General features: G+C 39.4%; 3 protein-coding genes and 1 pseudogene across 5 annotated transcripts; 3 read left to right on the plus strand and 1 right to left on the minus strand.

Annotated features, from left to right (window-relative positions):
- Window positions 1-10,022: 10,022 nt before the first annotated feature.
- LOC103933524 (glutamate receptor 3.2-like) lies at window positions 10,023-14,349 on the plus strand. Its single transcript, XM_009343212.3, has 6 exons — window positions 10,023-10,809; window positions 10,957-12,296; window positions 12,514-12,788; window positions 12,899-12,930; window positions 13,014-13,408; window positions 13,653-14,349. The coding sequence occupies exons 1-6, from the start codon at window positions 10,461-10,463 to the stop codon at window positions 14,187-14,189; spliced, it is 2,928 nt and encodes a 975-aa protein (XP_009341487.2). The 5' UTR covers window positions 10,023-10,460; the 3' UTR covers window positions 14,190-14,349.
- Window positions 14,350-15,171: 822 nt separating this feature from the next.
- Window positions 15,172-16,494, plus strand: LOC103926707 (homoserine kinase-like). The gene has a single exon (XM_018642405.2). It carries the CDS (start codon window positions 15,194-15,196, stop codon window positions 16,301-16,303), a length of 1,110 nt encoding a protein of 369 aa, XP_018497921.2. The 5' UTR covers window positions 15,172-15,193; the 3' UTR covers window positions 16,304-16,494.
- LOC125468969 lies at window positions 16,327-17,421 on the plus strand (annotated as a pseudogene).
- A 25-nt stretch (window positions 17,422-17,446) lies between these two features.
- Window positions 17,447-22,211, minus strand: LOC103933526 (monosaccharide-sensing protein 2). Of its 3 annotated transcripts, none has more exons than XM_048565804.1 (7): window positions 22,072-22,211; window positions 21,095-21,836; window positions 20,769-20,991; window positions 19,910-20,476; window positions 18,555-19,486; window positions 18,278-18,465; window positions 17,447-18,069 (listed from the first exon to the last, which is right to left on the minus strand). In XM_048565804.1, exons 3-7 carry the CDS (start codon window positions 20,845-20,847, stop codon window positions 17,625-17,627), a joined length of 2,211 nt encoding a protein of 736 aa, XP_048421761.1. In that variant the 5' UTR covers window positions 20,848-20,991; window positions 21,095-21,836; window positions 22,072-22,211; the 3' UTR covers window positions 17,447-17,624. The 3 variants fall into 3 exon arrangements, with proteins under 3 accessions (XP_048421761.1, XP_018499579.2, XP_048421763.1); XM_018644063.2 differs by lacking the exon at window positions 22,072-22,211 and having other exon boundaries at window positions 21,095-21,198; window positions 21,386-21,959; XM_048565806.1 differs by lacking the exon at window positions 22,072-22,211 and having other exon boundaries at window positions 20,769-21,959.
- Window positions 22,212-26,923: the final 4,712 nt, after the last annotated feature.

The raw sequence follows: 26,923 nt of genomic DNA on the forward strand, positions 1-26,923 counted from the left end.
TTTTCCCATTCCAAGTTTATAAAAGGTAATACATAATCATACTTCTGTTGCAGGGTACTGACCTAGGTTGGATGTTTTTAGTCACGACCCTTTGCCTGGAGACCTTTTCCATTTGTTGTGAACAAGTTGCCTCTCCACACAAGCCAATGTATGCAATATACGGTCTGGTATAGGCTTTTCTGTCTCTACTCGCAAGCATGTCTGAGATGGTTTACAAGGGCAAAAGACAAAAAGTTGAATTTAGGAGGTGGTGGTTCTACGATCCACGCCCCCCTCATAGGGCTTTGGGTGATGTGATGGGGTTTTCATCAATAATTAGTGCCATCTCCCAGTGCGTTGTCGCTTCGCTTCAGCATGCTTACATAATCCGACACCGCGAAAATCCTATCAGAGCTTCCCTCTTGCCTATGATCATTACCGTATGCTTGATCGCTTTAAGCTTAATAAAGCTTAGAAACAAGACCCGTGGGAACTATGACTCACAAATTCAAGGAGGGGGATAACTACGCTTAAGGGGCTTATATCATAGGTTTCACTAGAAGTTTAGCCGCGCGTTGCAGTATGAATGTGAAAAAAAGAATTATAAATATTGTGCATAGATATGTAAAAACTATTTATATAAAACGTGTACAAAGATTTTACATAAAATATAGTATTTTACCATCTACACCAATATTATATACATACAAAGAATTGTTCAAAATATAACTACTCTTATTTTCAGGAATGTACTCCTAAAATTGTGGTGCTTTGACCACTGAGCAGCAGAGCCGGCCCTAATGGTGTGCAACAGGTGCCACCGCACAGGGCCCCTGATTCGGAAGGGTCCCCAAATTTTCATTACATGTATATAGATGCATATAAAATAGATTAGATGCAAAAGACAATCTTATTTGTGGTTCTATCGCTAGCAGTTTAGCTCTTCTTTCTTATAGCTCATGTGCTGGGTTCGAATCCCTCCAATTTGTATCGAACTCAGGACCTTTGAAGATAAGGAAAAACACCTAGCCGATCAAACAACTTATTTTTGTTGCAGTAACTTGTAATATTTTACTTTTATAGACGAAAAATTTGAAAAATAATAATAATAAATAAATATAACATTAAAAAAAATGAATGACCTCCATCTAAGTTTTGCATAAGGCCCCTAAATACTCAGGGCCAGCCCTGCTGAGCAGCAGTTGTAGCTAAGACTATTTTTGCACAACTTGTTGAGTGTTGATCTTCAATGCTATTCTACAATCGAGAGATTCATTCCTTTTTTTCTTTGGGTCCTCTGTTAGAATTCGGATCAACCAAATAAAGAATCTATAACTTAATTTCCAACCCACTATAACAAGGAGCTTCAAAACAGCACCATCAATATCATTTTGACCCAACTCAAAGGAAACTAATTGTATGTCATTAGTTTATAAACACGCAGAAAATATCCAACAAACTGATTCTATTTCATAACTAAAAACACAATTGAAATCCATCAAACAAAACAATCCTACAATTTAAATCGTTCAAACTTATTGACTCCTATAAATTCAACTAAATACTATCAAACAAAAATCCACTCTACAAAATGCCCAATAAAATTTTCACATGATTTACATCAGTCCAACCATGAACTGAAACTTTAAGCAATGGGACCCCATGCAGCGAGAATAGGACCTTGGGGTAGAATAACACTGCTTTAAAGCTTCTTCCCCTCCACCATTGCAGTTCTTCCTACAACAACTACAAATTCACTAAACATACAAAGAATTCGCTCGTATTCTAACTTATATACAACTCAGACTAGGAAACGCTAAAAACACAACCCCTAAATCCAAACTGAATCAAATTTAAAACAAATTCGAATATAATTTTCTAATATGAATGAGGGCAAATGGTTGATATTTATAATTTTGTTCACTGATCCATAATAAAAACTAAAAGGACGAAACTACGTACAAATTATAAATATTTTTCTATTTTTGGGAAGCAATTGAAAAACTTGACATTATAATCAAAGCTTTGGCATTCATCTTCAAGCCATGGCTAGCTATAAATCCGCACATTATTTTCATAAGAATTGTTTCTCTACTAACATATTAATAATGCTCAATGGGAATGTCAGAATTGAATTTTATAGAAATGATTTAATGGGTTACCCTTTGTTCGGCACAGTGAAAACCTAATTACTAGTTATTGAACTTCACAATGATCTAGTAATCTTGACTTCAGGTTCTAGAATCCAAGACAGAGACACATTCCTTCCTTGGCCGTAATTGCTTAGATGCAGAAGTCAGCATCACATTTAACACCACCATCACATCTATTCTACTCGCTCAACCGTGCTCGATTGCGAGGGGGTACACCCATATTTATAAGAAGAACGTAATTAGCTCATAGTTACTTGGTCTGCGTGCCACATAAGTTTTGTAATTTCTAGAGTCAACACTTTCAAAAATGAACAAAAGAAACTACCTCATAGGCAGCATATATTTCTGTATTAAAGCCAATCTCCTCGCCGTTTTCATTGGTGTCAAAACCCCTAGATCCTTTCCAAAACACATACCTATTGCAAGCAAAACCACGACTGACTTGACTATTTCAAGTGAAAAAAAAAAAAAAAAATTCAACACAAGAAATTTTATGAAGTTGGTTACTAGTTTAAATTTAGTACACTAACCTCCACTGAGCTCTTTTACAACCATAAGATCAACCCGTCGGCTGCTTCTCTTTTCAAAAAAGAAGATCTGAGGAGTGCAGTTCAAAGATTTAGGAATTAGGGTTATAGGAGTAAAAACAAAGATGTAGTTTTCAAGTTCAGTTCGTTCCGGAGTCCGAAACAAAACCGAACCAATCGATTTCGGTTTGGTTTTTTTTGTTTGATTCGGCGTTCAGTTTGATTTTTTCCGGATTTCATTTTTCGGTTTTTCGAACTACCCCTAATAAATACAAGTATTTGTAAGGCATAAGAAGTAGAAGTTGTGACACACTCCGACCAAAATCAAGGCGTGACGGGCAGGGTGTGCCAAGTTGTTTGAAGTATAATATTAAATTTTGACTTGTGAACTCATTTTAAGTGCCTTCTTTAAGAGTTTGTTAATTGTCTATGTCGTAGGCTCGTACTAAAAGCAATATTCTTAAGGTTTTCATGCATCGCCTTGCACTATGAGATAGTGGATTCTATCTATTACTATCTATTTATTTTATTTTCAACTATATTCCCACCATGTTTCTCCCTGTATCAGTTGGTACTAGAGATTGAGTTCTTACGGTTTTCAAGTCTCTTCTCGATCTATGTATTAGTTAGTAAAGATTTATTATTAAATGACTTATATACTCTAATATAAAATGACTATTCAGTCTCCATAAATTAAAAATAATAATAATTAATTTCTAAATATACCCCAACTATTTTCATTGTGTATATTTGTTACACCCCACCCTTGATTTTAAAGATAGTTTTGGGTTTTTATTTAAAAATTGTTTTTAGGGCCTTAATAGGTGTGCCCAGGGGGGCCACCTTGTTTTTGTGTCCCCCAAGCTCTCTTTATCCCTTATCTATCCTTCTCGACTCTCTCTGCAACCTCTTCTCCCCAGCACTTCACACACACACACACGCAAGCACCCAATACCTCCAGCGAGCACCATCAACCACCACCCAGACCCCCTTAGTCGCGACCCCGGACCACCAAGGTTGTCCACCTCCTTCCCCTCTCACGGGACAGTGACACCGTCACTGTTCAAAGTGTGCTCAAGCGAACCCCAACATAGGTGAGCTTCGAAACCACTCTAAAACTTGCCCTTTTTATCCTCATAATTCATTTCTAATCGTATCTGTGTGTTTTGGTTGTCGAAACTACGAAGAAACATGTCAGGGAGACTTTCTCAGATTCCGACGAGGAACCCGTCACTTTCAAGCCAATTTCCGGCCAAACCACGACGGGTTGGCCGACATGCAAGGTATTAATCTCTTTGTCTCGCTGAGTACAACTTTCTTTTTGTTTCACCCAATTTCGTTGAGTATTGAAGAAGTTATATTCTTTTGAATCTTACCCAGTTTTCGGCGACCTACTCGGCTTTCAAGGTGTTTTCCGGCCAAACCATGGCGAGTTAGACGTCGTGCGAGGAACCATTCTCTTAGTTTTATCGAGAACTATGATTTCCATTTTTGAATCACTCGATTTCGTTGAATATTGACAAAGTTATGAACGTTTAAAGTTTGTCTAAAATTCCTGCCGAATTCAACCTTCTTCTTTCCTCGAATCTAGCGACCCGCAAGTCCAGTAAGCCCAGGCCATTTGGGTTGTTTAGAACTTGGCTTTAGGCCCATTAAACCTAACCCTTTTTTTTTTTCTTTTTTTATTTTTTTCCTAAAACCCAAAAGGCCTTGGGCCATCTTGGTTAAGGCTTTAGGCCCATTCCCTCTAAAACCCAAACCCAAACCCTTTTTAATTATTAAACCCCAAAGCCCTTTGAGGCCAAAACCCTAGGCCCAATCAGTGTCCCTTTAACCCTTTACCCTAGGCCTTTGGGCTGGCCTACCAAGCCAGTAGCAAGGCCAGCCCAACCTGGTGGAATATTCCGAGGAATATATTCTCTGGAATATTCTTATGTTGATTTTTGGAAAATTTAACCGGGACTCTTCTTAGGGTAATTCGACATCTTGAATCCGTTTATGAAGTCCGTTTTACCAAATTCAAGTGTTTGAGCATAGTTTTATTAATTGTACCCTTTATGTGCTTAGGTGCAATTAATAATGGCGGTTCCGTTATTCCATTTGGCATGGCTTTGCACCAACGGTGTACGGTGAGTGTACCCCTTCTAAAAATAAATGTTTTAATAGTAGAAATGCATACATGGAAAAGCATGATTTAATGATTATGTTTTATGAAACGTTTCATGAGATAACATGCTTATTGAGGCTAGTTTGAATTATTACTATTTTTCCTATAACCCATGTTCTTTATAGGATATCTGATGGATGACAATATAATATTTAGAACATGTTTTGAACACTTCTTTATAGTATAGATGATGGATGACTTTATACTATGAAGATGTTTTTCAAATATATGTATATTCAATGGTTTTGTACTTACCTAATGGTCCCTATTCCGCTACGAGGCGAGGGATAGATTCCGTCACGGGCGAGATTACGGTGTTGGCATAGGGCCTGAAGGTGATTTTCCTCTGGCGAATTGGCACAGAGACAGGGAGCTGGCACGGGGCCTGAATGTGATTTTCCTCTGGCAATTGGCATAGGGACGGGGAGCTGGCATGGGACCTGGTGGGATATTGGACATTCACTAGTGATTACGATATATATGAGTTATGTTTTGAGACATTGCACAACATGCTAGGTTTCAGAAAACCTATTTTATTTATCACGCTATTTGTGTTTTCATAAAACTTGGGGGTTAGTATGTTGATAACTGTTATATATATATATATATATATATATATATATATATATATCAACTTGGTCCACTCATGTTTGTTTTACGCCCCCTTCAAGACTTAGAATCGAGGCATATAATCCCCCCGTCAAGGCACTTCCGCATCGGCACCTTCGAGTCCTCTCGGTGTAGGACCCATTCCTTTGCTCATTCCATTTTATATTAATTCTTTTAGTGTTTAGAGTTAGTTGTATGTTCTGAACATGTTCCTCATTTGCACATTAATTATATTTAAATTCCTTTTATCTTATTCATATTTTAGTCCTCATGCATTCAATAAATGACTTTCGTCACCCTCGAATGTCGGCCAGCACGTGCTTATCCTGGTGTTCGAGGAATATCGGGATCGGGGGCGTGTCAATATTCTTCTTCTCCAAACTCTCAAAGTCACTTCCCCTCCCCCTCCCCCACCCCCACCCCCCACCCCCACATCAATGTTGAACAAAACCCTAACCACTTAAAGTATAAATACGTAATTTTCAAATCTTGACAAAAAGAAAATAATTTCTTTTTCTTCCAAAAGGAGATTTCGAATTCATCTTTAGATCTCATTCTCACAAAACAAAACAAGAGAAGAAGGAGTAATAGTATTGAGATATGAAGCATCAATAATACAATATTGTCAGTCTATTATCTCAAAATAACTCCATTATTGATCTATGTCATGGAGCTCAAAAAAGTGAAGAAATTGATGTTTAACCATAAAACCAATTAGCAATATAGGGAATAACTCAATTTACTTATGAGCTCATGCAAAGTCTCTGCTCCCATCAAATTTGGGATTCACTCTTAGCATGTCCGTCACGTGTGGTCAATTTTCAAACCTAATATGTGAACAACACAACTATTGATGTGGAGCAGAGACAATCTGCTATGATACCGTAAAGAAGTTGAGGTTTCATCATAAAACTAATTGGCAATATGGAGAATAACCCAATTTACTTATAATCTCATACAAAATTCTTTCTTTCATCAAGGTGGAATTCACTCTTAACAGAAATGATGGGTTTTAGTTTAGTTAGTCAGACCGAGTGTTGTTTTTCATTCACTGTTTGTTTTATAGTAGTTTATGTTTTTCATTCTCCAAGGCAATCCTTATGTAGTAGTGTTGTTGAAGGCGCACAAACTAAGGGTGGGGAAACGGGTCCAGGACCCACGGGTTTGGGTGAGTACTCACAGTTTGGGATGGGTAAAGGACAGGTCCAAAATTTCATAACACCAAATGGGGCTGGGCAGGGCGGGTATACGAATTTAATGGGGCGGGGCGATTCTTAAAATAGAAGTGAACGGGCCTTCGACCCAGCCCATTTCTAGCATGTCCTGTGTACAATTTATTATTGTTTTATGACTCATATCACATCCCACTTTCTCTCTATCTCCTTAACCCATGCCACCCCCACTTCCCTCTGTCTCCCTTTAACCCATCCCTCTGTCTATCTCTACCCACATCATCTCTCTTTCCCAACCAAACAAAATCATGTGCATATCTCTTACCTCTCTCACTCATATTAGATATGATATTTTCTTTCTTTTTTTTCTTTGAAAAACACCAACAACACTCATGCCTCTCATCAACAATCACAAAGCCATCGTCCATCCTTCCATTTCTACCTTCGAAACCTTGAGGCCGCAACTCTCTCTTTCAAACACTCTCAACTTTTAGCCCATATTTCTCCACATATCCGTTGCTCTACGAGCTCAGATCCGAAACCCAGAACCCACCACCACCAAACCTGCAACCCCCACACCTTGGATCTGGGAAATTAAAACCCAGAGACTTCCAAACTCGAGCTTGAGAAATCAAACCCAGAATCTTCAAAGCCATAGACGTGACATACACCAACCCATCGTCTGAGCAAACTGATCTGGGAAATAAAAGTTGAACTTTTTGACCCCAAAAAAAAAAAAGTTTCTGTCGAGTTTGGAGCTCGAATTGTCACCGTTGATGGTCGTTCCTTCTTGTTTTCTGTTTGGCTACTGAGAAAATAGAATTTCCGTGGTGCATTGGGTTTATGGTTTTGCCAGATTTGGAAACAGCACAGCAAGCGGATGTGGATCTTGATGTTGGAGACTGAGTCAAAGATTTGGAGGATGGCATGTCCGGGAGGCTATCAAAACAAGAAAAAAAAAAAAAAGGACCCATGGACTCGTCTCGAACCAACCCGTTTGAAACAAGCAGGGTTAGGTGCGATTTCAGTGATCAAATTTGCAATACCTAGACCAGCCCGTCCTATTTCCTTTATAAGCGAGTCCGGTCTAGTCCCTTCAAATTTGAGCCAGGCCCGGCCCGTGCCCACCCATAGCACAAACTACTGAGAAGGGAACATAACAAACCCCAAATTATGGAATACACAAGGTTGATGTAGAGATTCGGGTGTATATTAGGTGTAGAGTGTGAGGTATGAGTAGTAGGGAAAAATATGCGAGAGGTACTAAAACAAATTTTAATTGAAAAAATAAATGCTCATGTATTTAGTATGGATAAGCATTACCCATTTAGTATATTTATTCAACAACGTGAGGTGTAAATAAAATAACTCTCAAATAAGTTAAAATACTTTTATTGTACTAAATAAGTTGGCGTGCTATATCAAAAATGCCACAATAAATTTATAAAAATGCGTTCTCCTTAATATTACTTTTTATTCACACGATAACAAATTAAATGTCACGTGGGCTTTAAAAATACAAATGGCGGATTCAAATAACTTTTCCTTTTCAAAATTAGCATGCAAACATTTATATATTTCCAACATGCTTCTTTCCCTTGATCTAACCTATGTATATGTATTTGTCATTACCATTTACTTAACCTGTACTACTCGATTTAAAGTGAAATTTTCTTTGGAGTATCCTGCCACGCCCTAAAGCATAATGGTAATGCTTGACCCCTGCTCTCAAATTCTCCCTTGTAGCATTATTGTTTTCTTGTCTCTCTCTAACTGTTTCTTGAGATTTTACACATTTTATGTAGTTTTGAAATTTCAAGTTCCTTCTAAATTTCAAGTCTTTTTGCTCTGTCGAAAATTTGACTTCTTTTTGTAGACTACTGTGATGGTGTGCAAACTTCTTTTAGTCATGACCGTCTTCCTAGAGATCTTTTCAGTGGCTTGTGTTCAGTCTTCATCCCCAAGAAAGCCCCAGTATGCACTATTTGGTATGCTGTTGGCTTTTCTGGCTACGGTCACCTTCATCTCCGCGTTCATTTGCCAAGGTAGAATGGAGAGGGTTGAATTTCGGAGGAGGTGGTTTTATTATCCACGCCCCTCTCACAGGCCTTTCATTACTTATATGGATGCATGCGCAGTACTTAGTTGCATCTGCATGTTCATTTGCCCGATGGTTCATTATGTTTGCTACATTCGGCATGTTGTAAATCCTATAAAGCCATCACTTTACTCTGGCATCATTTTGATTTATCTGTATGCTTCAAGGGCATATAAGATGCGAAAAGAAATGAGAGCCGCGCGGAACACAAGGATACAGAATATAGAAGACCCTGAGGAGATGAATAAACTCTGAGTAGCCACACAGATGTGTTTATTTGTGGTTATGTTCCTGTTTGTATAAGAAAATTAGTAATCCAATTTTATTTGCAGTACGTAATAAGTTTTGCACAAACTGCTAATGTGCTTAAAAATTAAAGGTAAAGAATAATGAGTCAATGAGATTTAATTTTTATATGTTCAATTCATTTACACATCATTACATGGAATGCGAACTCTTCCAAATCCAATTCTCCATCAGAAATCTTAAGCAAAAGCAAAACTCAGTAAAAAATCCTCTCCCCAGTTGAGAAGACTAAACTCTAGTGAGATGAAAATCACCATGAACAACTCTTCGGATTCGAAAGATCCAAATGTGAGCAGATTTAGCAGCTTCAAGAAGCTTCCTTTTGAATCAACCCCAATTATGCCAGCCAACGTTCCAGCGTGCTAGACACTCCTATCACAATCCCCTGCATAGCTTGGAGCAAGGGTAACAATTAAAAGAACAAATCGCTGCTCAAATGTAAGTTCTACAAAATTAAGTTTGAGGTGAAGAATATTGTTGCGGTGGACTGGGGAGAGTCCAAGCGCTTCCTGGAGGCAGTCACAGACAAGAGCCGTCACTCCAAGTGAAAAGTTGAAAACCCACATAACTTTTGCCAAAGTAACTCAGAGAGAGCGCATCTTCAAATGATCTCTTCACCCAGACATGCTATAATCAATGGGACAAGTACCCAGCTTAAACCTTGTTCTTTTCCAACTTCTTGCCTTTTGTAAGGAGAAGAAAATATCTTCACCCTGTCGTTGTTAGCCCCTTCTTTGATAACTCAAGCTTTTGAGGTTATTAGTTGTCTAACATGTTATCACAGTATTCAGAGTGTAGGCAGATAGGGCTACACTCTGAATACTTCTCCATGCCGAATATTTAAGCTTTGAGGGCTAGTGATTGTCTACACGGTTACACCTTCTGGCTTATAGGCGAACCTTGTACCTCACTAATTACTACTGCCTCCCACTAGCTTAAAACAATTCAACCATGCCATTGTTTTAAAGAGTGACTCGTACAAAAGAGAAGCAAACTCATGACCCCTTCACCAAGACCAATTGGAAATCCATTTGCCCAAGTTGCTCTCTTTCCCTTGTTCGAAGTATTCTCATCAGAAGAATTAAGGAACTAGCTTTGCCTCACCCCCATTCTTTCTTTTGAGTTTTGCACACTCTAGCTAGCTTTACTTTAGGGACTGTTCATTTTTCCTTTTTCCAAATTTATATATTCAATTCTTGTTCCCTTTTTTTTCTCTCTTTTAATTAATGTCTCTTTTTTAATTGATCGGTAGCTAGAAAAAATAGATAAAGTGCAGAGGGACAACAGTGGCCACATGAACTTTTCACTTTTATTCATGCTTTGAGTTTGGTGGGCATTCCTTATATATCTAAATCTTGCTTTAGCGAGACAGATTTGTGCTTTTGGTTTGCCCAAATTGTTTCTCTGTCAGAATTTCCAAAGGTTTTTCTTCTTCTTTATGTTTTCTGAATGAAAGTGTCCTTGAATGTCAAGCTTCTTATGATTATTTCTTTTGGCATTTTGTTTCGATATACAAAACTTGGTGAGGTTCTCAGTCTTAGTACCACAATGAATCTAGTTTGGCTTGTGTCGATACTCCTCATCTGCAGACAAGGCTCCATAGAAGCGGACTCAAGACCCGCTGTCGTGAATGTTGGCGCAATGTTTGCAGCGGGCAGCATCAACGGAAGAGTCTTAAAGATTGCCATTGAGGCGGCTAGGAACGATGTCAATTCTGATCCAAGCATTCTTCATAAAACTAAATTATCCATATCTTTTCATAATTCCAACTACAGCGGATTTCTTGGACTCATTGGAGGTAAAAAAAAAAATTTTGGCTTTGTGTTTTTACTACAAAAATTCTCTCTGCAGTATGCGCATCAGTATTTATACTTATGTTGTCGAAACTGCATTAATCACGTGTACTTGAATTTGTACGTTGTTCTTATTTCTTTGTTGATCACAGCGTTAAAGTACATGGAGTCTGATACATTTGCTATAATTGGTCCACAAAATTCTGTGATGGCTCACATACTCTCACATCTTGCCAATGAGCTACGTGTCCCGTTATTGTCAGTCACGGCGCTGGACCCCACCCTAGCAAGTCTGCAGTACCCTTTCTTTGTTCAAACTGCACCGAATGATCAATTCCAGATGGCTGCTATTGCAGACATTGTTAGTTATTTCGGTTGGTCAGAGGTAGTTGCGATTTTCACAGACGATGACAACAGCCGAAATGGTGTTGCTGCATTAGGTGAGAAACTTGCAGAAAAACGCCACAAGATTTCATACAAGGCAGTACTTCCACCTGACCCGGAACCAACTCGAGAAGATGTAAAAAATCTGTTGATAAAGGTTCGAATGATGGAGTCTCGAGTGATCGTTATACACACATTCTCCACATCTGGTCTCCTGGTTTTTGATGTTGCTAAAGAACTTGGGATGATGGAGAGTGGATATGTTTGGATAGCCGCAACTTGGCTGTCTACTGTTTTAGATTCAACTTCACCTCTTTCTTCGAAAACTGCCAGCTCCATCCAAGGTGCTCTGACTCTTCGTCCACACACGCCGGATTCTAAGCAAAAAAGGGATTTCATATCGAGGTGGAACGAGTTGAGTAATGGCTCTATCGGGTTGAACCCTTACGGTCTGTATGCCTATGATACAGTTTGGATGCTTGCCCGTGCTATAGATTTGCTTTTGGAACAAGGAAGCAGCATTGCCTTTTCCAACATTACTAGTATAGGACCTATTGGCGGTCTTAAAGGAGGGACTTTGAACCTGGGTGCATTGAGCATTTTTCAGGGTGGGAAGCAGTTGCTGGACAATATTTTGCGTACAAATACAACTGGTCTGACTGGTCGGGTAGCATTTCATCCAGATAGATCGCCATTGAATCCTTCATATGAAATCATTAACACAATCGCAAATGGATATCAAAGAATTGGATACTGGTCTAACTACTCTGGTATATCTCTTGTTGCCCCTGAGAAATTATCCAACCGGTCTAATGCGAACCAACGTTTGGACACTGTTATATGGCCCGGAGGGACAACAGTTAAGCCTCGGGGATGGGTTTTTCCAAACAATGGAGAGAAATTGAGAATTGGAGTGCCAAATCGAGTCAGCTTTCAAGGCTTTGTGTCACATACAAGTGGTACTGATGTAGTTGAAGGATACTGCATTGATATATTCATTGCAGCCATAAATTTACTTCCTTACGCAGTTCCATATAAGTTTGTTCTGTTTGGTGATGGCCTCAAGAACCCTAGCTACAACGAGCTCGTAAACATGGTTGCTTCAGGTGTAAGTAACCTTCAATTATTTCTTCACACTATTTTTCTCTATTTGCACGCCCCTTGTTTATTCCTGACCTTTGGATTGAATAAATCTATAGATTATAAGGGACATAAATAAAGAGGGGCATGCGGAAATCATTTTCCCTTGACTTATTTTGGCACAGAGAATATTGGTAAGCACAAAGTTTCCAAATTTGCATCTGATTTGGACCTTTGTTCTGCAGAAGTTTGATGCTGCGGTAGGTGACATTGCAATCGTCACTAACCGGACAAAGATTGTGGATTTCACTCAGCCGTATATAGAGTCGGGGCTAGTTGTGGTGGCTCCAGTTAGGGATTCGAATTCAGCTTGGGTATTCTTAAAGCCATTTTCTTCATCAATGTGGGGTGTAACGGCATCCTTCTTCCTAATCATTGGATTAGTGATATGGATTCTTGAACATAGAATAAACGATGAGTTCCGAGGTCCTCCTAGGAACCAGATTGTCACAATTTTATGGTAAATGCTTTGTAACTTTAACATTCCGACACAGATTTCGCATATAGATACTGATTTGCAGTGGCATGAAAAATTGTAGACTCATCTGCCTTCATTCTGTTGTTTTTCAGGTTTAGCTTCTCTACTATGTTTTTTGCTCACAGTAAGTTCAATTTTGGCACATTATATTGTGTTCTTACCAAGAAATTGATAGCAAGTTTAAAAGATCAATCTTTGAACTTTCAGGAGAGAACATCATCAGCATGCTAGGCCGCATGGTGCTGATCATCTGGCTTTTTGTAGTTCTAGTGATCAACTCAAGCTACACGGCTAGCCTGACATCAATGCTCACAGTACAACAACTATCATCTCCCATCACCAGCATCGATACCTTGATAACTAGCACAGAACCTATAGGATTCCAAATCGGATCTTTTGCTCAGAACTATTTGGTTGAGCAGCTCGACATCCCAAAGTCCAGACTAGTTCCTCTTGGCTCGCCAGAAGCTTATGCAACCGCGCTTAAGGACAAAACTGTTGCTGCTGTGGTTGACGAAAGAGCATATATAGAACTCTTCCTCTCAGAAAACTGCAAGTTCTCGATTAGGGGGGCAGAATTCACCAAAAGTGGGTGGGGATTTGTAAGTACCTCAACATAACTAGTTTTGGTCTTAAATTGCTTAATCCGCCATCTTTTGTTTTGAATTTTTCTCTTGTCGAATAGTCTAACATGTTATACGTTATCATACTTCAATCTAGACCACTAAATCAAGTGAAATCTTGTTTGGATGTTTAGCTCATATTTTCAATTTGACAACATAACATGTCAGATATCTAAGACCGATCATTTAACTGTTTCGAATCATGCATCTGTTTTTTTTGTAGGCATTTCCAAGAGACTCTCCTTTCGCAATTGACATGTCAACTGCCATCCTCACTCTATCTGAAAATGGTGATCTCCAGAAAATTTATAACAAATGGCTCTCCAGAAAGATTTGTGCTTCAGAGAGCTCCAGCATCGTATCCGACCAGCTTCAACTACAAAGCTTCTGGGGGCTATTCCTAATCGCCGGCATTGTATCTTTTTTTGCTCTACTCATTTACTTGTTTACCACGCTACACCAGTACAAACGCCATACCCCCGAAGCTGAAGATCAAGCCGAGCCTTCGAGCCAAGAAAACATCAACTCTCACTCTACCTTAACACGCCTCCTCATGTTCTTGTCCTTCGTGGACAAAAAGGTAGACAAATCGAAGAAAAATAAGTCGAAAAGAAAGCGCAACGAAAGCGTAGTACCAAATGGTCCAAATGTGATTGAAAATGAAGATGATCAATCAGTAAGGAATGCTTCCAAGAGAATACAGATCGACAACCCTCAAGAGATGCATAATGCTGACAATGACATTTGGCTAACTCGTTAATTAAACATGATTAAGTAGTTAATCATATCGTGTTTTTCTGACCAAGAAAGAATCATATCATATTTTGTCTTCTACTCCCTTGTACTAATTTTAAGAAAAATTGATCATCAAACTTGGTAATGTATTGTCATATTTCATTTTTCAAGAATACATTGCTATTTCGTTTATATACACTTTATTTGATTAATTTGGTCATGAAATGGAATGTTGATATGTTATTGCTGTTGTCAGATTATTACCAACAATTTATACATACTTGATATCAGTACATTTATAACAAGAGAAATATTAGGGGCCCTCTCAAAAGTGGAATTCTCCATGAATTCTCTGCATCTCATGTTTTTATTATAATGTTGGCACGATAATTGACGTTAAACCGTGAGAACTCTTTCATAATTGGGACTTTCTATAGACAATTTGTCAGCTCACAGTTTAACGTTAATTCACGTGTCAACATTATAAAACATTATATTAAAAACATGAGATGCCGACACTAAACCACATCATTGATTAACATAAAAGTTAACGATCAAGCTAAAGTGAGAGAAAAAAAAATAATGTTTCGAGAACAGAAAGATGAAATGCATTAAAAAAAAACTTTTTTTTTCTTAGAGAAATGATCTTTCAAGAGTGACTCTCTATAAATTATCTATCATCTTACAATTTAACGTTATTTTCTATATCAACATTATAAAATATTATACTAAAACAAAAGTGGAAGAGTCACTTCTGGATGAGTCATCATAGCATTTCCATTTGTTTTTTATTTTGATAGGAGCCGAAACGTATGAAATTTTGAAAATTGAGAAACTGGAGGAAAATTAGAAATAAAAAAATGAAGTGTCTTTTCAATTTCTCTTTGCAGTGGTTATGTCACTACCTATCCCCACGGCCAGCCCATATATTTCATCCAAAAACCCAAATCCCTACAATTTTCCAACAAGCATCTTCTCCTCCGTCCTAAAACCCCCCCACACTCCCTCAGCTGCTCCCTCCGCCCAGCAATGGCGATCTGCCCCCAATCTCCGTTCAAGCTCTTCACCGCCATCCCATCACAATCATCGAAGCCCAAACCCCTCCACCTCCGATGCAATTTCTCCCTCCCCTCCCGACCCCCCCTCACCTTCACCGAGCCCGAACCCGTCTTCACCTCCGTCAAGGCCTTCGCCCCAGCAACCGTCGCCAATCTAGGCCCGGGATTCGACTTCTTGGGCTGCGCCGTCGACGGCCTCGGCGACTTCGTCTCCCTCACCATCGACCCCCAGGTCTCGCCTGGCGAGATCTCCATTTCCGAGATCTCCGGTGACCACAACTCCAAAAAGCTCAGCAGAAACCCTCTCTCGAACTGCGCCGGAATCGCCGCCATAGAAGTCATGAAGATGCTTGGAGTTCGATCGGTAGGCCTTTCCCTCACTCTGGAAAAGGGGTTGCCTTTGGGCTCCGGGCTCGGATCCAGTGCGGCGAGCGCGGCGGCGGGTGCTGTTGCGGTCAACGAGATTTTTGGCGGGAAATTGGGGATAGAGGAATTGGTGATCGCGGGGCTAAAATCGGAGGAGAAGGTGTCTGGCTACCACGCCGATAACATAGCTCCGGCGATTATGGGAGGGTTCGTGTTGATTCGGAGCTACGAACCGTTGGATTTGATTCCGTTAGTCTTTCCGGATGGTAAAGAATTGTTTTTTGTGTTGGCAACGCCGGAGTTTGAAGCTCCGACGAAGAAGATGAGGGCGGCTCTGCCGGCGGAGGTCGGGATGGCCCACCACGTCTGGAATTCGAGCCAGGCTGGGGCGCTGGTGGCGGCGGTGCTGCAGGGGGACGTGCCAGGGCTTGGCAGGGCCTTGTCGAGCGATAAGATAGTGGAGCCGCGGCGGGCCCCTCTGATCCCCGGCATGGACGCGGTTAAAAAGGCGGCGATCGAGGGCGGAGCATTCGGGTGCACAATAAGCGGGGCGGGGCCCACTGCGGTGGCGGTCACGGATGATCCCGAGAAAGGAAAGGTGATCGGAGAAAGAATGGTGGCGGCATTTCTAAAGGAAGGGAAGTTGAAGGCGGCGGCGAGTGTGAGTAGACTCGACCGGGTTGGTGCCAGGCTTGTCAGCACCATTCCAAGATAGAAGTATCACTAAACTAAGAGCTAGTCGGTTTTAAAATGATTGGAGGGAGAGTTTGTTTTGTTGGGTAAGGATTTTAGGTGGTTTTGTAAACAAATGTACTAGGAAGGAAGGTGGCTTCTGTGTTTGTGTTGCATTTTGTATTCACATAAAACTAGTGAAATGCGTAATGAAGTGTTTTGATTAAGCACTAAGTTTTGGCTCTCTTGTGTCATCTTCGTTGCATGGTTTTAGAACCAAAGCGATTTCCGCACTCTTTTTTCCATTTTGTTTTGTTCTTTTATTCCGGTTGAAAATAAATAGAGTGCGGAAATTATTTTTCTTGATACATGCTCTAAAGTAGTCTACTTTAGAGTTGGATTTGGATGTTTGAACTCACAGTTGGTGGTTAAGGGTTCCAGCTGGTCTTTAAATGCTCAATGATTTTCTACCTTGTGTCGGTCCTTTAAATCCTCTCTTTTGGGAACTTGCTATTCATCATTCTCTCATGGCTTTCCATTGCAGGTTTATCACCGGAAAAACTCCCCTTCTTACTCCGTTCTTTTGCATCTTAACCTTCATCATTGTCCTCATCACTCCATTCTTGAGCATCTTAACCCTTGTCGTTGTCATGATCGTCCGCCCGGTGCTGTGGCTTGCTGCATTGTTCGACCGTCACATGGCCAGATCTAGCGCTTCCACGCCTCAGCCTCCCAACCCTTTGCCTGACCAAGGACTCGATGAAATGATTATATGTCGCTTCCTAGCGTCTCGTATAATGCAGAAGCGGATGCAAGACTAGCAGAATGTGCAATCTGCTTGATGGAGTTTGTGGATGGAGATGTCACAAGGGTGTTGCCTCGTTGTGGTCACGGATTCCATGTGAGTTGTGTTGATAGGTGGCTGAGGTGCCACTCTTCGTGCCCGTCTTGTCGCCGCAGCGTGGTTGCGGAAGAGGGGTGTTACAAATGAAGTTGGTATCGAGCTCATGGATTCGGAGTTTGGAGCTCTGAACAGATCATGTAAAATGGCCTGAATCATTAACAGTTTCATTCAAGCCGCTGCAATTTTCATTCAATTCGAAGCAAATGTAAAATTTCAACATGTAAACTAGTAAAGCAATCACCTTTCCCATGAAGTTATCCCAAAATTTTCGTTCCGAAGAGATTGGACATTGAACTCTAGTCATTTTAATCAGGTATAACAAATGGGGGATAATTATACAATAACCCCTTCCGTAAGGATCAATCGTACCAATTCCAAAACAAGTAAAGAAAATGTAGATTCGATGCAAAACTAGGAAGATTAAACAGCTTTCAAAACTTTTAACCCACTATGGATCAAGTTAATTGTTCTTGGCAGCTGCAGCCTGCTTTGCACCAACAGAGAAAAACTCGGTAATCACTTCAAGGGGCATGCCTTTGGTCTCGGGAACTTTCAAGAAAACAAAGATAAATGCTATGACGCACACAACTGCGTACATGCCAAAAACACCAGCAAGGCCAACAGATTTGAGCATCACCGGAAGTGAGTAGGTGACAATGATATCACCAATCCAGAATGTGAGGGCGCAGATGGCAATGCAGAGGCCTCGAACTCTGGTGGGAAAGATTTCTGCACAGAGTATGTTGGGGATCGGACCAAACCCCATAACAAAGAAACAGAAGTAGAGCACAACGCTGACAGTTGAAACTGATGCATTTACAACACTTCCCATATTCACAAGACTTCCGAGGACTAGGATGACCAGAGACACTATCAGGACAGGGATTGTGCCGAGCAGCAAACTCCTGAATTAAGAATGGTTCCAAATTGTTAAATTAGACAATACACAAATTTAACATTGAAAACTTAACCGAAACATAAATGATGCTAAACATCTTATTTTGAGGATCACGAAATCGTGCATGCTAATGCAAATGAAAAATTACGAAGCAGTAAGTGTTCAGCTGGCCATTCGAGCAAGATGTCAAGATATAACCAAAAGAATATATTTACCTTCTGCCGGCTAAATCCATGAGCCTCATGGCAATGGCTATGCTAGGAAGCATCAGCAAGGTTGTTACTGCACTGATAAGCAGAGATGCAGAAGCTGAACTAATGCCCAAGTTCGAAAGAAGAACCCCAACGCCCGCCTGCTCAAGAATTTGAGGCGTGTAGTAGAGAACCCCGTTTATGCCAGAAAACTGCATGAAAAAGAAAAAAAACATAAAAAGTTGGAATCATTATAACACAAAAATTAATGGAGGTTTCTCAGTAAATGAATTTTCATTACCTGCTGAAGTATCTGAATTCCCACCCCAACAACCAAAGCATGCTTGACTCCGGGTTCGAAAAGGTCACTCCAACTTGGTCCTTTTGCAGGAGTTGCAGCTGGGTTAACCATTGCCGGTCCAACCGGATGCTGATTCATAAGCTCACGTGAATAAAGAGCCGGTTCACTCACCAAAGCAGCAGCCTGGAAGAACTGACCATCGTTCAGTGCATCACCACCAGGAATCGAAACAATAGATCCACGACGAGATGCAGCATCACCCTCCTGGTGTAAATAAATTCTTTTAAACCCTCCTTCCTTGTGTCCATCTTGGCCTTCTCTCTCACACCATTTCCACGCCAGCTGCCAACCGCCACCAATCCCCGTGCTACTAGCTCCCTCTCCACCAATGAGACTGCTGTTTCTTATGCTAGCAAGGCTTCCATGTGGAGGTGGGCCAATGTCTTTTTCAAGGCTTGTTGCCTGACGCGAGATCAATGGACTCTGCAAATTGCCATCAGAATCACCACCAGCTGCATCAGATGCATAACCCTCTCCTTCTCTGGCAAGGCTTTCCTCGTCCCACTCTTCGTGTCTAGGCTGATTCCCTCCCACACTAAACATGCTGCCAAAGTGCGGAAAAAGCATACTTCCCTTACTTCCTGTATCGGGGAGCTTCTCATGTACACTGCCAAAGAGAGAGACAAGAGGATCAACAATACCGCTTTGATTTACCATGCTTGCATGTCGAGACACAAGTCCAAGAGTGCTTTGCCCAGTTACAGGTCTGGCAACCCAGGATTGTCCTTGTTCAGGCCCATATAATCTGATTTTATCCTTTTCAGCGGATAAATCGTGGTCATCAGCGAGGTCATCCTCTGGGCCAATTATGTACTCCTCAAAAGACGTTTCACCCCCAACTCCAAGACCCTCAACAAGTAAAGCCATTTCACCTGTTGGTCAAATAAGGATCAAACACCATTCAAACAATGCAGGATTGCAAATGAAATAGTTAGTTTAGGGAAGCAAATATCACATACTTTCCTACTAACAAAGATTATGCAATCTGAAGTAAGAACAGGAGAACAAAGCAACTTTATGCTCGCTCAAAAAAGGTTTGGTAATGTTATGGCTAAAAAGAATGCACAAAGGACTTTAACTCGAAGGACATAACGACCCAGAAGTACTGGATTCTCTTCCGGATAGAATGAAAATGCAGTCCTTTAAACATGACGACTCCAATTAAAAACTGACCCTTGAAACAAACCACTGGTTCTCTGATTTAATTTTTGAAAGTTTTACTATTTAGGTTGAACTAAAAATGACTTTACTAATAGTGACTAAATATTCAAAGATATCAGAATAAAATCACTAACCAGCAACATCTTCTCTTCCACGCAGCCTCTGTAGAACTTGTTTGGCCTCAAGCATCCGTCCCTTACTCACAAGCCATCGTGGAGACTCAGGCAAGAAGAACACAGTCAATACAAAATAAACAAGAGAAGGAATAGAGAGAACACCAAGCATCAACCTCCAACTTGGCGACTCTGTCAACGACATCCCAAAAACCATGCAATATGACAAGAACATCCCACCGGAGCCAGTAAACTGCGGAAGGGTATTCAACGATCCCCTTATCTCAGGCGGGGCTGTCTCAGATATATAAAGTGGTACCAAGGTAACCGCCAAACCAATCCCAAATCCATCTAAAAGCCGCGCCAAGAGAAGGATATAAACATTGGGAGACCACAGCATTACAATACCACTAAGAAAGTAAAGGACAGAAGAGATTATAAGCATAGGACGGCGGCCTAGCCAGTCTGCTACGGCTCCAGAACAAAATGTAACCACAGTTGCGCCTATAAGCGACATGGCCACAATCAGCCCTTCCACGGCGGGTTCACTTTCCAAGTTGAATTCCCTCTTTATGTACAAAACAGAAGCTGCAGGAAAAACCGAAAAGTTCACTCATAAACACAATCAAGCACCAAAATCGCATAAGCTTAACTTATAATCCAAACTTCTCAAAGAAAAATCGAATTATAGACCGCAAATGAAGTAAACTTCAGGCTAGACCGATGAAGTAAACTCTATTATAAACCAAGACAAAGCTAAAGAACCAATCTGTGAAGCATCTAAGTAGACAATTTTCCTCAATCTTAAAAGCATCAAACTTTCAAATGTTGAAAAAAAGACAGACATAAAGCTCTTGATACTAAATAGTTAGAGATTTACCTGCGATAGTGGCGTTGTCCCATCCTTGCAACAAGTTACCAATTGCAGCAGCAACAGCAACAAGAACAGCTCCACTCATTTTTCCACTCAAAAATCTAAACCAATTGGAACCCTCTTCACAAAATCTCACCAAAATCCAACCAATCGAATAAAAAAAAAAAACAAAAACCCAGATCAAATATCAACGAATCGAACCAGTTCTCGACCACCCAATTCAGCAATCCTAGCAACAAAGTGACCCCATTGCATAAAACAACACAAAAATCAAACACAAAGGAAAAACATGGGCAGGCCCACAAGACAAGAACAAAAGGTCGAGGTTTTACCAGATTGATGGTGTGTTTGTTCTGTTGTGTTTGTCTCCGAATGCAACGACGCCGTCAAAAGTTCGAGACTTTGAGTCTTTGCAGATGATATTTTCACTCTTTTTCTATAATTTCCACGAAAACGAAACGCAGATTATTTATAAAAAAAAAAAAAACAAAATCCTATTCGGTGAGAGAAAAAGTACTAAAGGAGAAGCCGACAAGGAGAAAACAGAGGTAAGCAGTTTCGGAAACAAAGGTGGTAATGGAGAAGAAGACAAGGAGAAAACGGAGTTGAGCAGTTTTACGAACAGAGCGGTGGCTGTTGGACACCTGGCCTTTTCCTCCTCTCCTGACCCTGCACGTCACTTCCCTCCCTGCTCAGCCTCCTGTGACATGTTCCATCATCCTCTAAACCCAACTTTATCTCGACTTCAGATTACCAATCTCCAACTCTGATTAGATTAGAATATCGCTCGAAGGGATGAAAAGCCAATAAACAGAGATGCTCTGTTTTCTTTGAGAAATAAAGAAGAAGAGTATCTGAGAGAACTGATGGGGTTTTCGGAGGAGAGAAAACTAACCAAGTGAACCAAGGCCGTCTAGGTTAAAGAAATAAACTTAAAGAATTTGCTAAATATAAAATTAAAAGAATTTCTTAACAAATGGCCTCCAAGCTCAGCACAGCACAGCACAGAGCACAAACAGCAGCAACCCAGCTCAGCTCTTGAATATTCCCACCACCAATTAATGAAATTATTAGCTAGTGGACAAGAAGAATAAACAAATAAATCAAATCAGAAAACAGATGTTTAATAATTTAATTGGGATTTGTTTGTGTATGTTGCAGAGTCCTTGTTTGTGTTGGAGATGTATTAAGTTTGATTAATCTTGTATTAGGAAAAGAAGAAGCACTAAACTAAAAACAATGATTGGGAGGTGAAGTAATCGAATCGAATCGAATCGAAGCGGATCGCATCGGATCGGATTGTATTTACCTTGTTGTAATGGAACACAAGTAACTAGAGGACGAGGAGTCCACAAGTCAGTGTAGTTCCAATGGGCGGGGGCACCTCCTGCTTTTGGGATGGCTCAAAGTTGTCTTTGCTTCTTTTTTCTTCCCTTTGAGTGAAAAAAAAATTTATTCTAGATTTTTATCACAAATTCTCTCTTCAAAATTGATCTAACATTTTGGTCATTTTAGTTCAAAATGGATCCTTTTTCATCCTTGAAGTTCTTTATCGCACATTAATTTGATCTTTCCGTTGGACTTTTGTTATAAAATTTGTTAGTTTGATTATGTTGCACACAAATAAGACCCACTGCTTCAATAATATCATTAGATATGAAATACACAATAAATAAATAAATTATGAAGTGTTTTAAAGTTTTGAAATCCATTGAAAACATAATATAATAATTGAATTTTGAATGTGCCAAAATAACTTAAACATTTGGGTCTAATAATATAGGAGTGGAGGTAGTTTTCGTCATGCATAAGATCGGCCATTATTAGAGACTGTTTTGATTACCAGGGGAAACATCATAAATGTGGAAGTTGAACAAGATTTTTTCTTTTAGTAATTTTCGTTTGGATGTTGTTTTTAACTTTTCAAGTTTGGAGACTAGTTTGGGGTTTCTTTATATAACCATATTCGTCTATTTTCTTAACTACAAATAAATGTATAATGATTTTGCATTTGCCTAATTTTTTGCAAGAATAATGTATATATGATGTTCTAAAAAAAATATGTGTTGATAGTTAAAATATATTACAAAGCGGCGGACCCCACAAAAACTTGTGCCAAAAGTTGTATAAAAGAAGTAGTGCCACGAATCCGTCTCCTTTATTTATTTATATACGGTTCGATCATTCGTACACTAGAAGCAAAACAAGATCCATTCTGTTCTAAAGACAATGAGGAAGAGGTTATGGAGCCTGAAGTTTCATACCTTAATGCAATCAGACGCTTTATTGTACTTAGCTCAATGCACTAGACCGGACATATCCTTTATTGTTAATCTTTTGCAAAGATATAGCAATGCGCCAACATGTAGACACTAGATTGGTGTCAAAGACATTTTTGGTTACCTCAAAGGTACTAAGGACTTAAGCTTGTCCTATACCCCTATGCATCCTCCGGTAGGGACGTCGCTCCCTCGGATTTTGTGTTGATTCTCACCTTGTTGGTTATGTTGATGCAGGTTCTGTACAAGGCAATTTCTCAAATGGGTTATGTATTTACAATTAGAGACACTGCAATCTCTTGGAGGTCAACCAAACAAATCTTAGTTGTTACTTCTTCTAACCATGCTGAAATTCTTGCCTACATGAAGCTACACATGAATGCTTCTAGCTGAGGGCCTTAATGGAGCATATCCGAAGCATTGGCAGACTTTCTTCTGTCAAAGAAGACAACACCACATATATTGCGCCAAAATTCTTATTTTCACATCAGCAACAAGAGCGTCAAAAGATTGAAGTTAAGCAAATCCATCCCTAGGACAACCTTGCCAACCCCTTTACGAAATCACTACCGAAGTCTACTTTCTAGAAACTTGTACAAAAAATTAACACGCGTAATTATCTCATTTGAATTGCTTGTAGTTCTCATTGAAAGCTTTGCCAAACTCATGAAGCCTGTAAACCTAAAACTGAAAACCCAACACGTTGGAACCAGCTCACTCCGTGAACCAAAATTTTTATTTTCAGAAACACACCCCTGACGGCTGACGGAAGACCGTTTCCGTTTAGCCACTTTTCTCTTAATTAAAGTTGAATTTAATTACGAATGTGCCACTGCACATTCAGCCCAAAACCCTATTTTTTAATTTTTTTTTTTTAGTATATCAATAATTTTACATTAAAGAGAGGGGGAGTTCAGCAAAACCACACAATAAGCAGCCTAATTTGGTATCGAAGTCGTCATCCACGAGATTCGAACTTAAGACCTCTCACTTCCAAATGAATATGAATATCATCAGACCGTAATATTAAGTGGCAGCCCAAAGCCCAATTTTAAAAATAAAAAAAAAATACAACACACAACGGAAGCAAAAGGCACAACCAAAGAATGAATAAGGATCCTCTCCGGATCCATTTGGTGAGGATCTCGGAGATCCTCCAATCGTATCCATTCACCGTACATCTTGCGGTCATAAATTATTGTAAATTTTTTTAATTAGAATGGACTGAAGTATAAGAATCACGGGTACCCGGATCGGCCCGTTTGTAATTAGAATGGACTGACGAGATTGATCTCCATCCAATCTTAATCGTTGGTTTTAGGTTTCCTCGTCCTCGACCTATCGAATTCAACTCTGTCACTCGAGTCTTTCTTGCCGTCTCGAGTGCATCGTCCCCTTCCCTCCACCACCCCGACATCACGACGGCCCTGGTGACCACCATCTTCTCAATTTGTCACCTCTCTATCACCTCTTTCTTGCCGTCTCGATTTGACATCCCAAACTTACATAACCTAATCACCCTATCACCCATCTTCTCAATTTGTCACCTCTCTCTCGCCGTGTCGAGTGCATCATCCCCTCCTCTCCACCACCCCGACATCACAGCGGCCCAGCAACTTCGACGACATCTCAGATTTACAGAACCTTGTCACCTCACCACCAATCTTCTCGATTTGTCACTTCTCTCTCAATCTCACAGGTAAAAACCAACCTCTCACAGGTAAAAACCAACCTCTATGTATATAATTGATCTGCATTTCGAGTTCTCTACTATATTTCGGGTGTTAAATTCCTAAATATTATGTGGGTCAAGTTTGATTTAGTTGTTTTTCAGCATTTCGTTGTAATCTGAATCACATATTGTGTTTATTGTGCTAACTAATTACCAGATTAGGTCAATTTTATGTGATTAGTGCCAGCATTTTAAGGATCTGAATCTGATACTCAGTCTTAGAGGTAAAAACCAAACCCCTATTTTCTTCTATGATTTATCAAATTTTGTTTTAAAATCAATTGAATTAAACCTGTATTTGTTCATGTGAAATGTGGATGGATATGTGGAATTCTTGATTACAAGTTTTAATAGGAATGTAAGTTGTTAGAAATGTAAGTTGTTACCATTGTTATTCAACTTCTTGTTAGAAATGTAAGTTGTTAGAAATGTAAGTTGTGTTGTTTCTTGTTATTCAATGCCTTTGTATTAGTTTCATGTGTCTTTGTATTAGACACATGAAACTAATACAACTGTGCCAACTGTGCTGTTTCTTTTCGTCCTTTTTTTCTGGTAGTTTATTAGTTTTGGTTGATGATGCCTTGGGGCATCAACAATATTATTTCATAGACAAGTTTGCAACTTCAATGAAAAAAAGAGTGCAAGAAAGACAGAACAAGGTGTCATCTTACTTAATAGTACCATAAGTCTATGTTACATACAGTGAGATTATGAGAAGGGTGCACCATTGACTAATTTATTTTAGGTACCATAATTCTATGTTGATTACAGTGAGATTATGATCATTCTTCTTATTTTGGGTTTTTTCAGTTTGCCACATCATTAACATCAAATGATATTGATGAAATACAAAAGCTTCTTGATGTTGTTGTGATTCAAGGTATTCACTCCATTCTTTTGACTTTTCAGGGGGCATATGAATGTTATTTTGAATGTCTTGGATTTAATGTTTCGAACGATGTTAGACGATGTAATGTTGTTAATATATGAACTTGAATTTTGGACTTTGTATTTGGATTGGATGTGATCTGTGCAGGGAGTAGTGCAAAATCTGCATTGCACATGATATCTGATAGTGAAGTGAACTGTGAATGTGTGCAAATGTGAACTGCTAGGAATGAATTTAAATCTGTGCAAATGTTAGTTTATATATATATATATATATATATATATATATATATATATATAACCAAAAAAAAAAAACCAAGGACCTGTGGACCCGACCTATTTCAACCGGCCCGGGTTAGGTCTGGTTCCTATATTAGAATCTACTATCCCCGGCCCAGCTTGGTCCGTCTCCTTTGCACTTGGGTCCGGTTTGGTCTCTCCAAAATTGGGCCCAGCCCGGCCTATGCATACAGTTGGCTTTTAAGGGGTGTGACCGATTTTATTGCACATGACCCCAAAATAGTTTTTTTTAATATAATAATATATAAAATAATATTATATTATATGAATATAATAATAGTTTTTTTATTGAATCAAATCAAAATATATATATAAAAAAATCTGATGGGCCTAAAAGCCATAAGACACCTACCTAAAATCTGTACGAAATTATATAAAATTATGATTAACAAAGCTATGTTTGCAAAGGTAATCAATTAAAAGGGGAGAATCCCACTGAGGCAAACAATTTAAAACTCAGAGTCCCCTTTTCTTCTCTCACGCCAAAGTCACATCACTGCTTCCCACTTTTCTTCTTTCACACCAAAGTCCCAGGCGTTAGAATCCTGGGCGCCATTACCATTGTCCTAGTCTACTTTACTTTTCTCTTCGTCCCATTGCTCTTTTTTCCACAAATTATTAAACCCTAATTTATAAGTTCATGAAATTGAAGAGAAACTTCAGAATCATGAAGACAATTCAACTTATCAAAGTGATGTAGATTTCGATTAAAGTAAGATATTTACTAATTTAAGTATATTGACTTGGAATTTGAAGATTTAGATATTTCTCATTTATAATGATTTTTTTTCTTTTGTACTTTTCAGGGCAAAATCAAGATGAGAGCAGTCACAAAAAATCACTAGACGCACACGTATTGCAGACTATCAGGTTTTATTGTTCATACTTATTATAATTTTATTTTGATCTTGTTTGAGATATAAAATATGGTAACTACTAAAAAATATTCATCTGGCTACTTG

The sequence above is a fragment of a genome, unplaced genomic scaffold (assembly GCF_019419815.1).
Source record: "Pyrus x bretschneideri cultivar Hongxiangsu unplaced genomic scaffold, Pyrus_bretschneideri_v1 Contig10, whole genome shotgun sequence".
NCBI classification, from domain to species: domain Eukaryota; kingdom Viridiplantae; phylum Streptophyta; class Magnoliopsida; order Rosales; family Rosaceae; genus Pyrus; species Pyrus x bretschneideri.

Coding starts and splice junctions, on each gene's coding strand:
- LOC103933526 (XM_048565804.1), bottom strand. CDS start 20,847: ATGAGTGGAGCTGTTCTTGTTGCTGTTGCTGCTGCAATTGGTAACTTG. Junction 18,466..18,554: donor GAATTCAGATACTTCAGCAG/GTAATGAAAATT, acceptor TTTTTCATGCAG/TTTTCTGGCATAAACGGGGT. Junction 18,070..18,277: donor ATGGATTTAGCCGGCAGAAG/GTAAATATATTC, acceptor TTCTTAATTCAG/GAGTTTGCTGCTCGGCACAA.
- LOC103926707 (XM_018642405.2), top strand. CDS start 15,194: ATGGCGATCTGCCCCCAATCTCCGTTCAAGCTCTTCACCGCCATCCCA.
- LOC103933524 (XM_009343212.3), top strand. CDS start 10,461: ATGAAAGTGTCCTTGAATGTCAAGCTTCTTATGATTATTTCTTTTGGC. Junction 12,297..12,513: donor TAAACATGGTTGCTTCAGGT/GTAAGTAACCTT, acceptor TTTGTTCTGCAG/AAGTTTGATGCTGCGGTAGG. Junction 12,789..12,898: donor CAGATTGTCACAATTTTATG/GTAAATGCTTTG, acceptor GTTGTTTTTCAG/GTTTAGCTTCTCTACTATGT.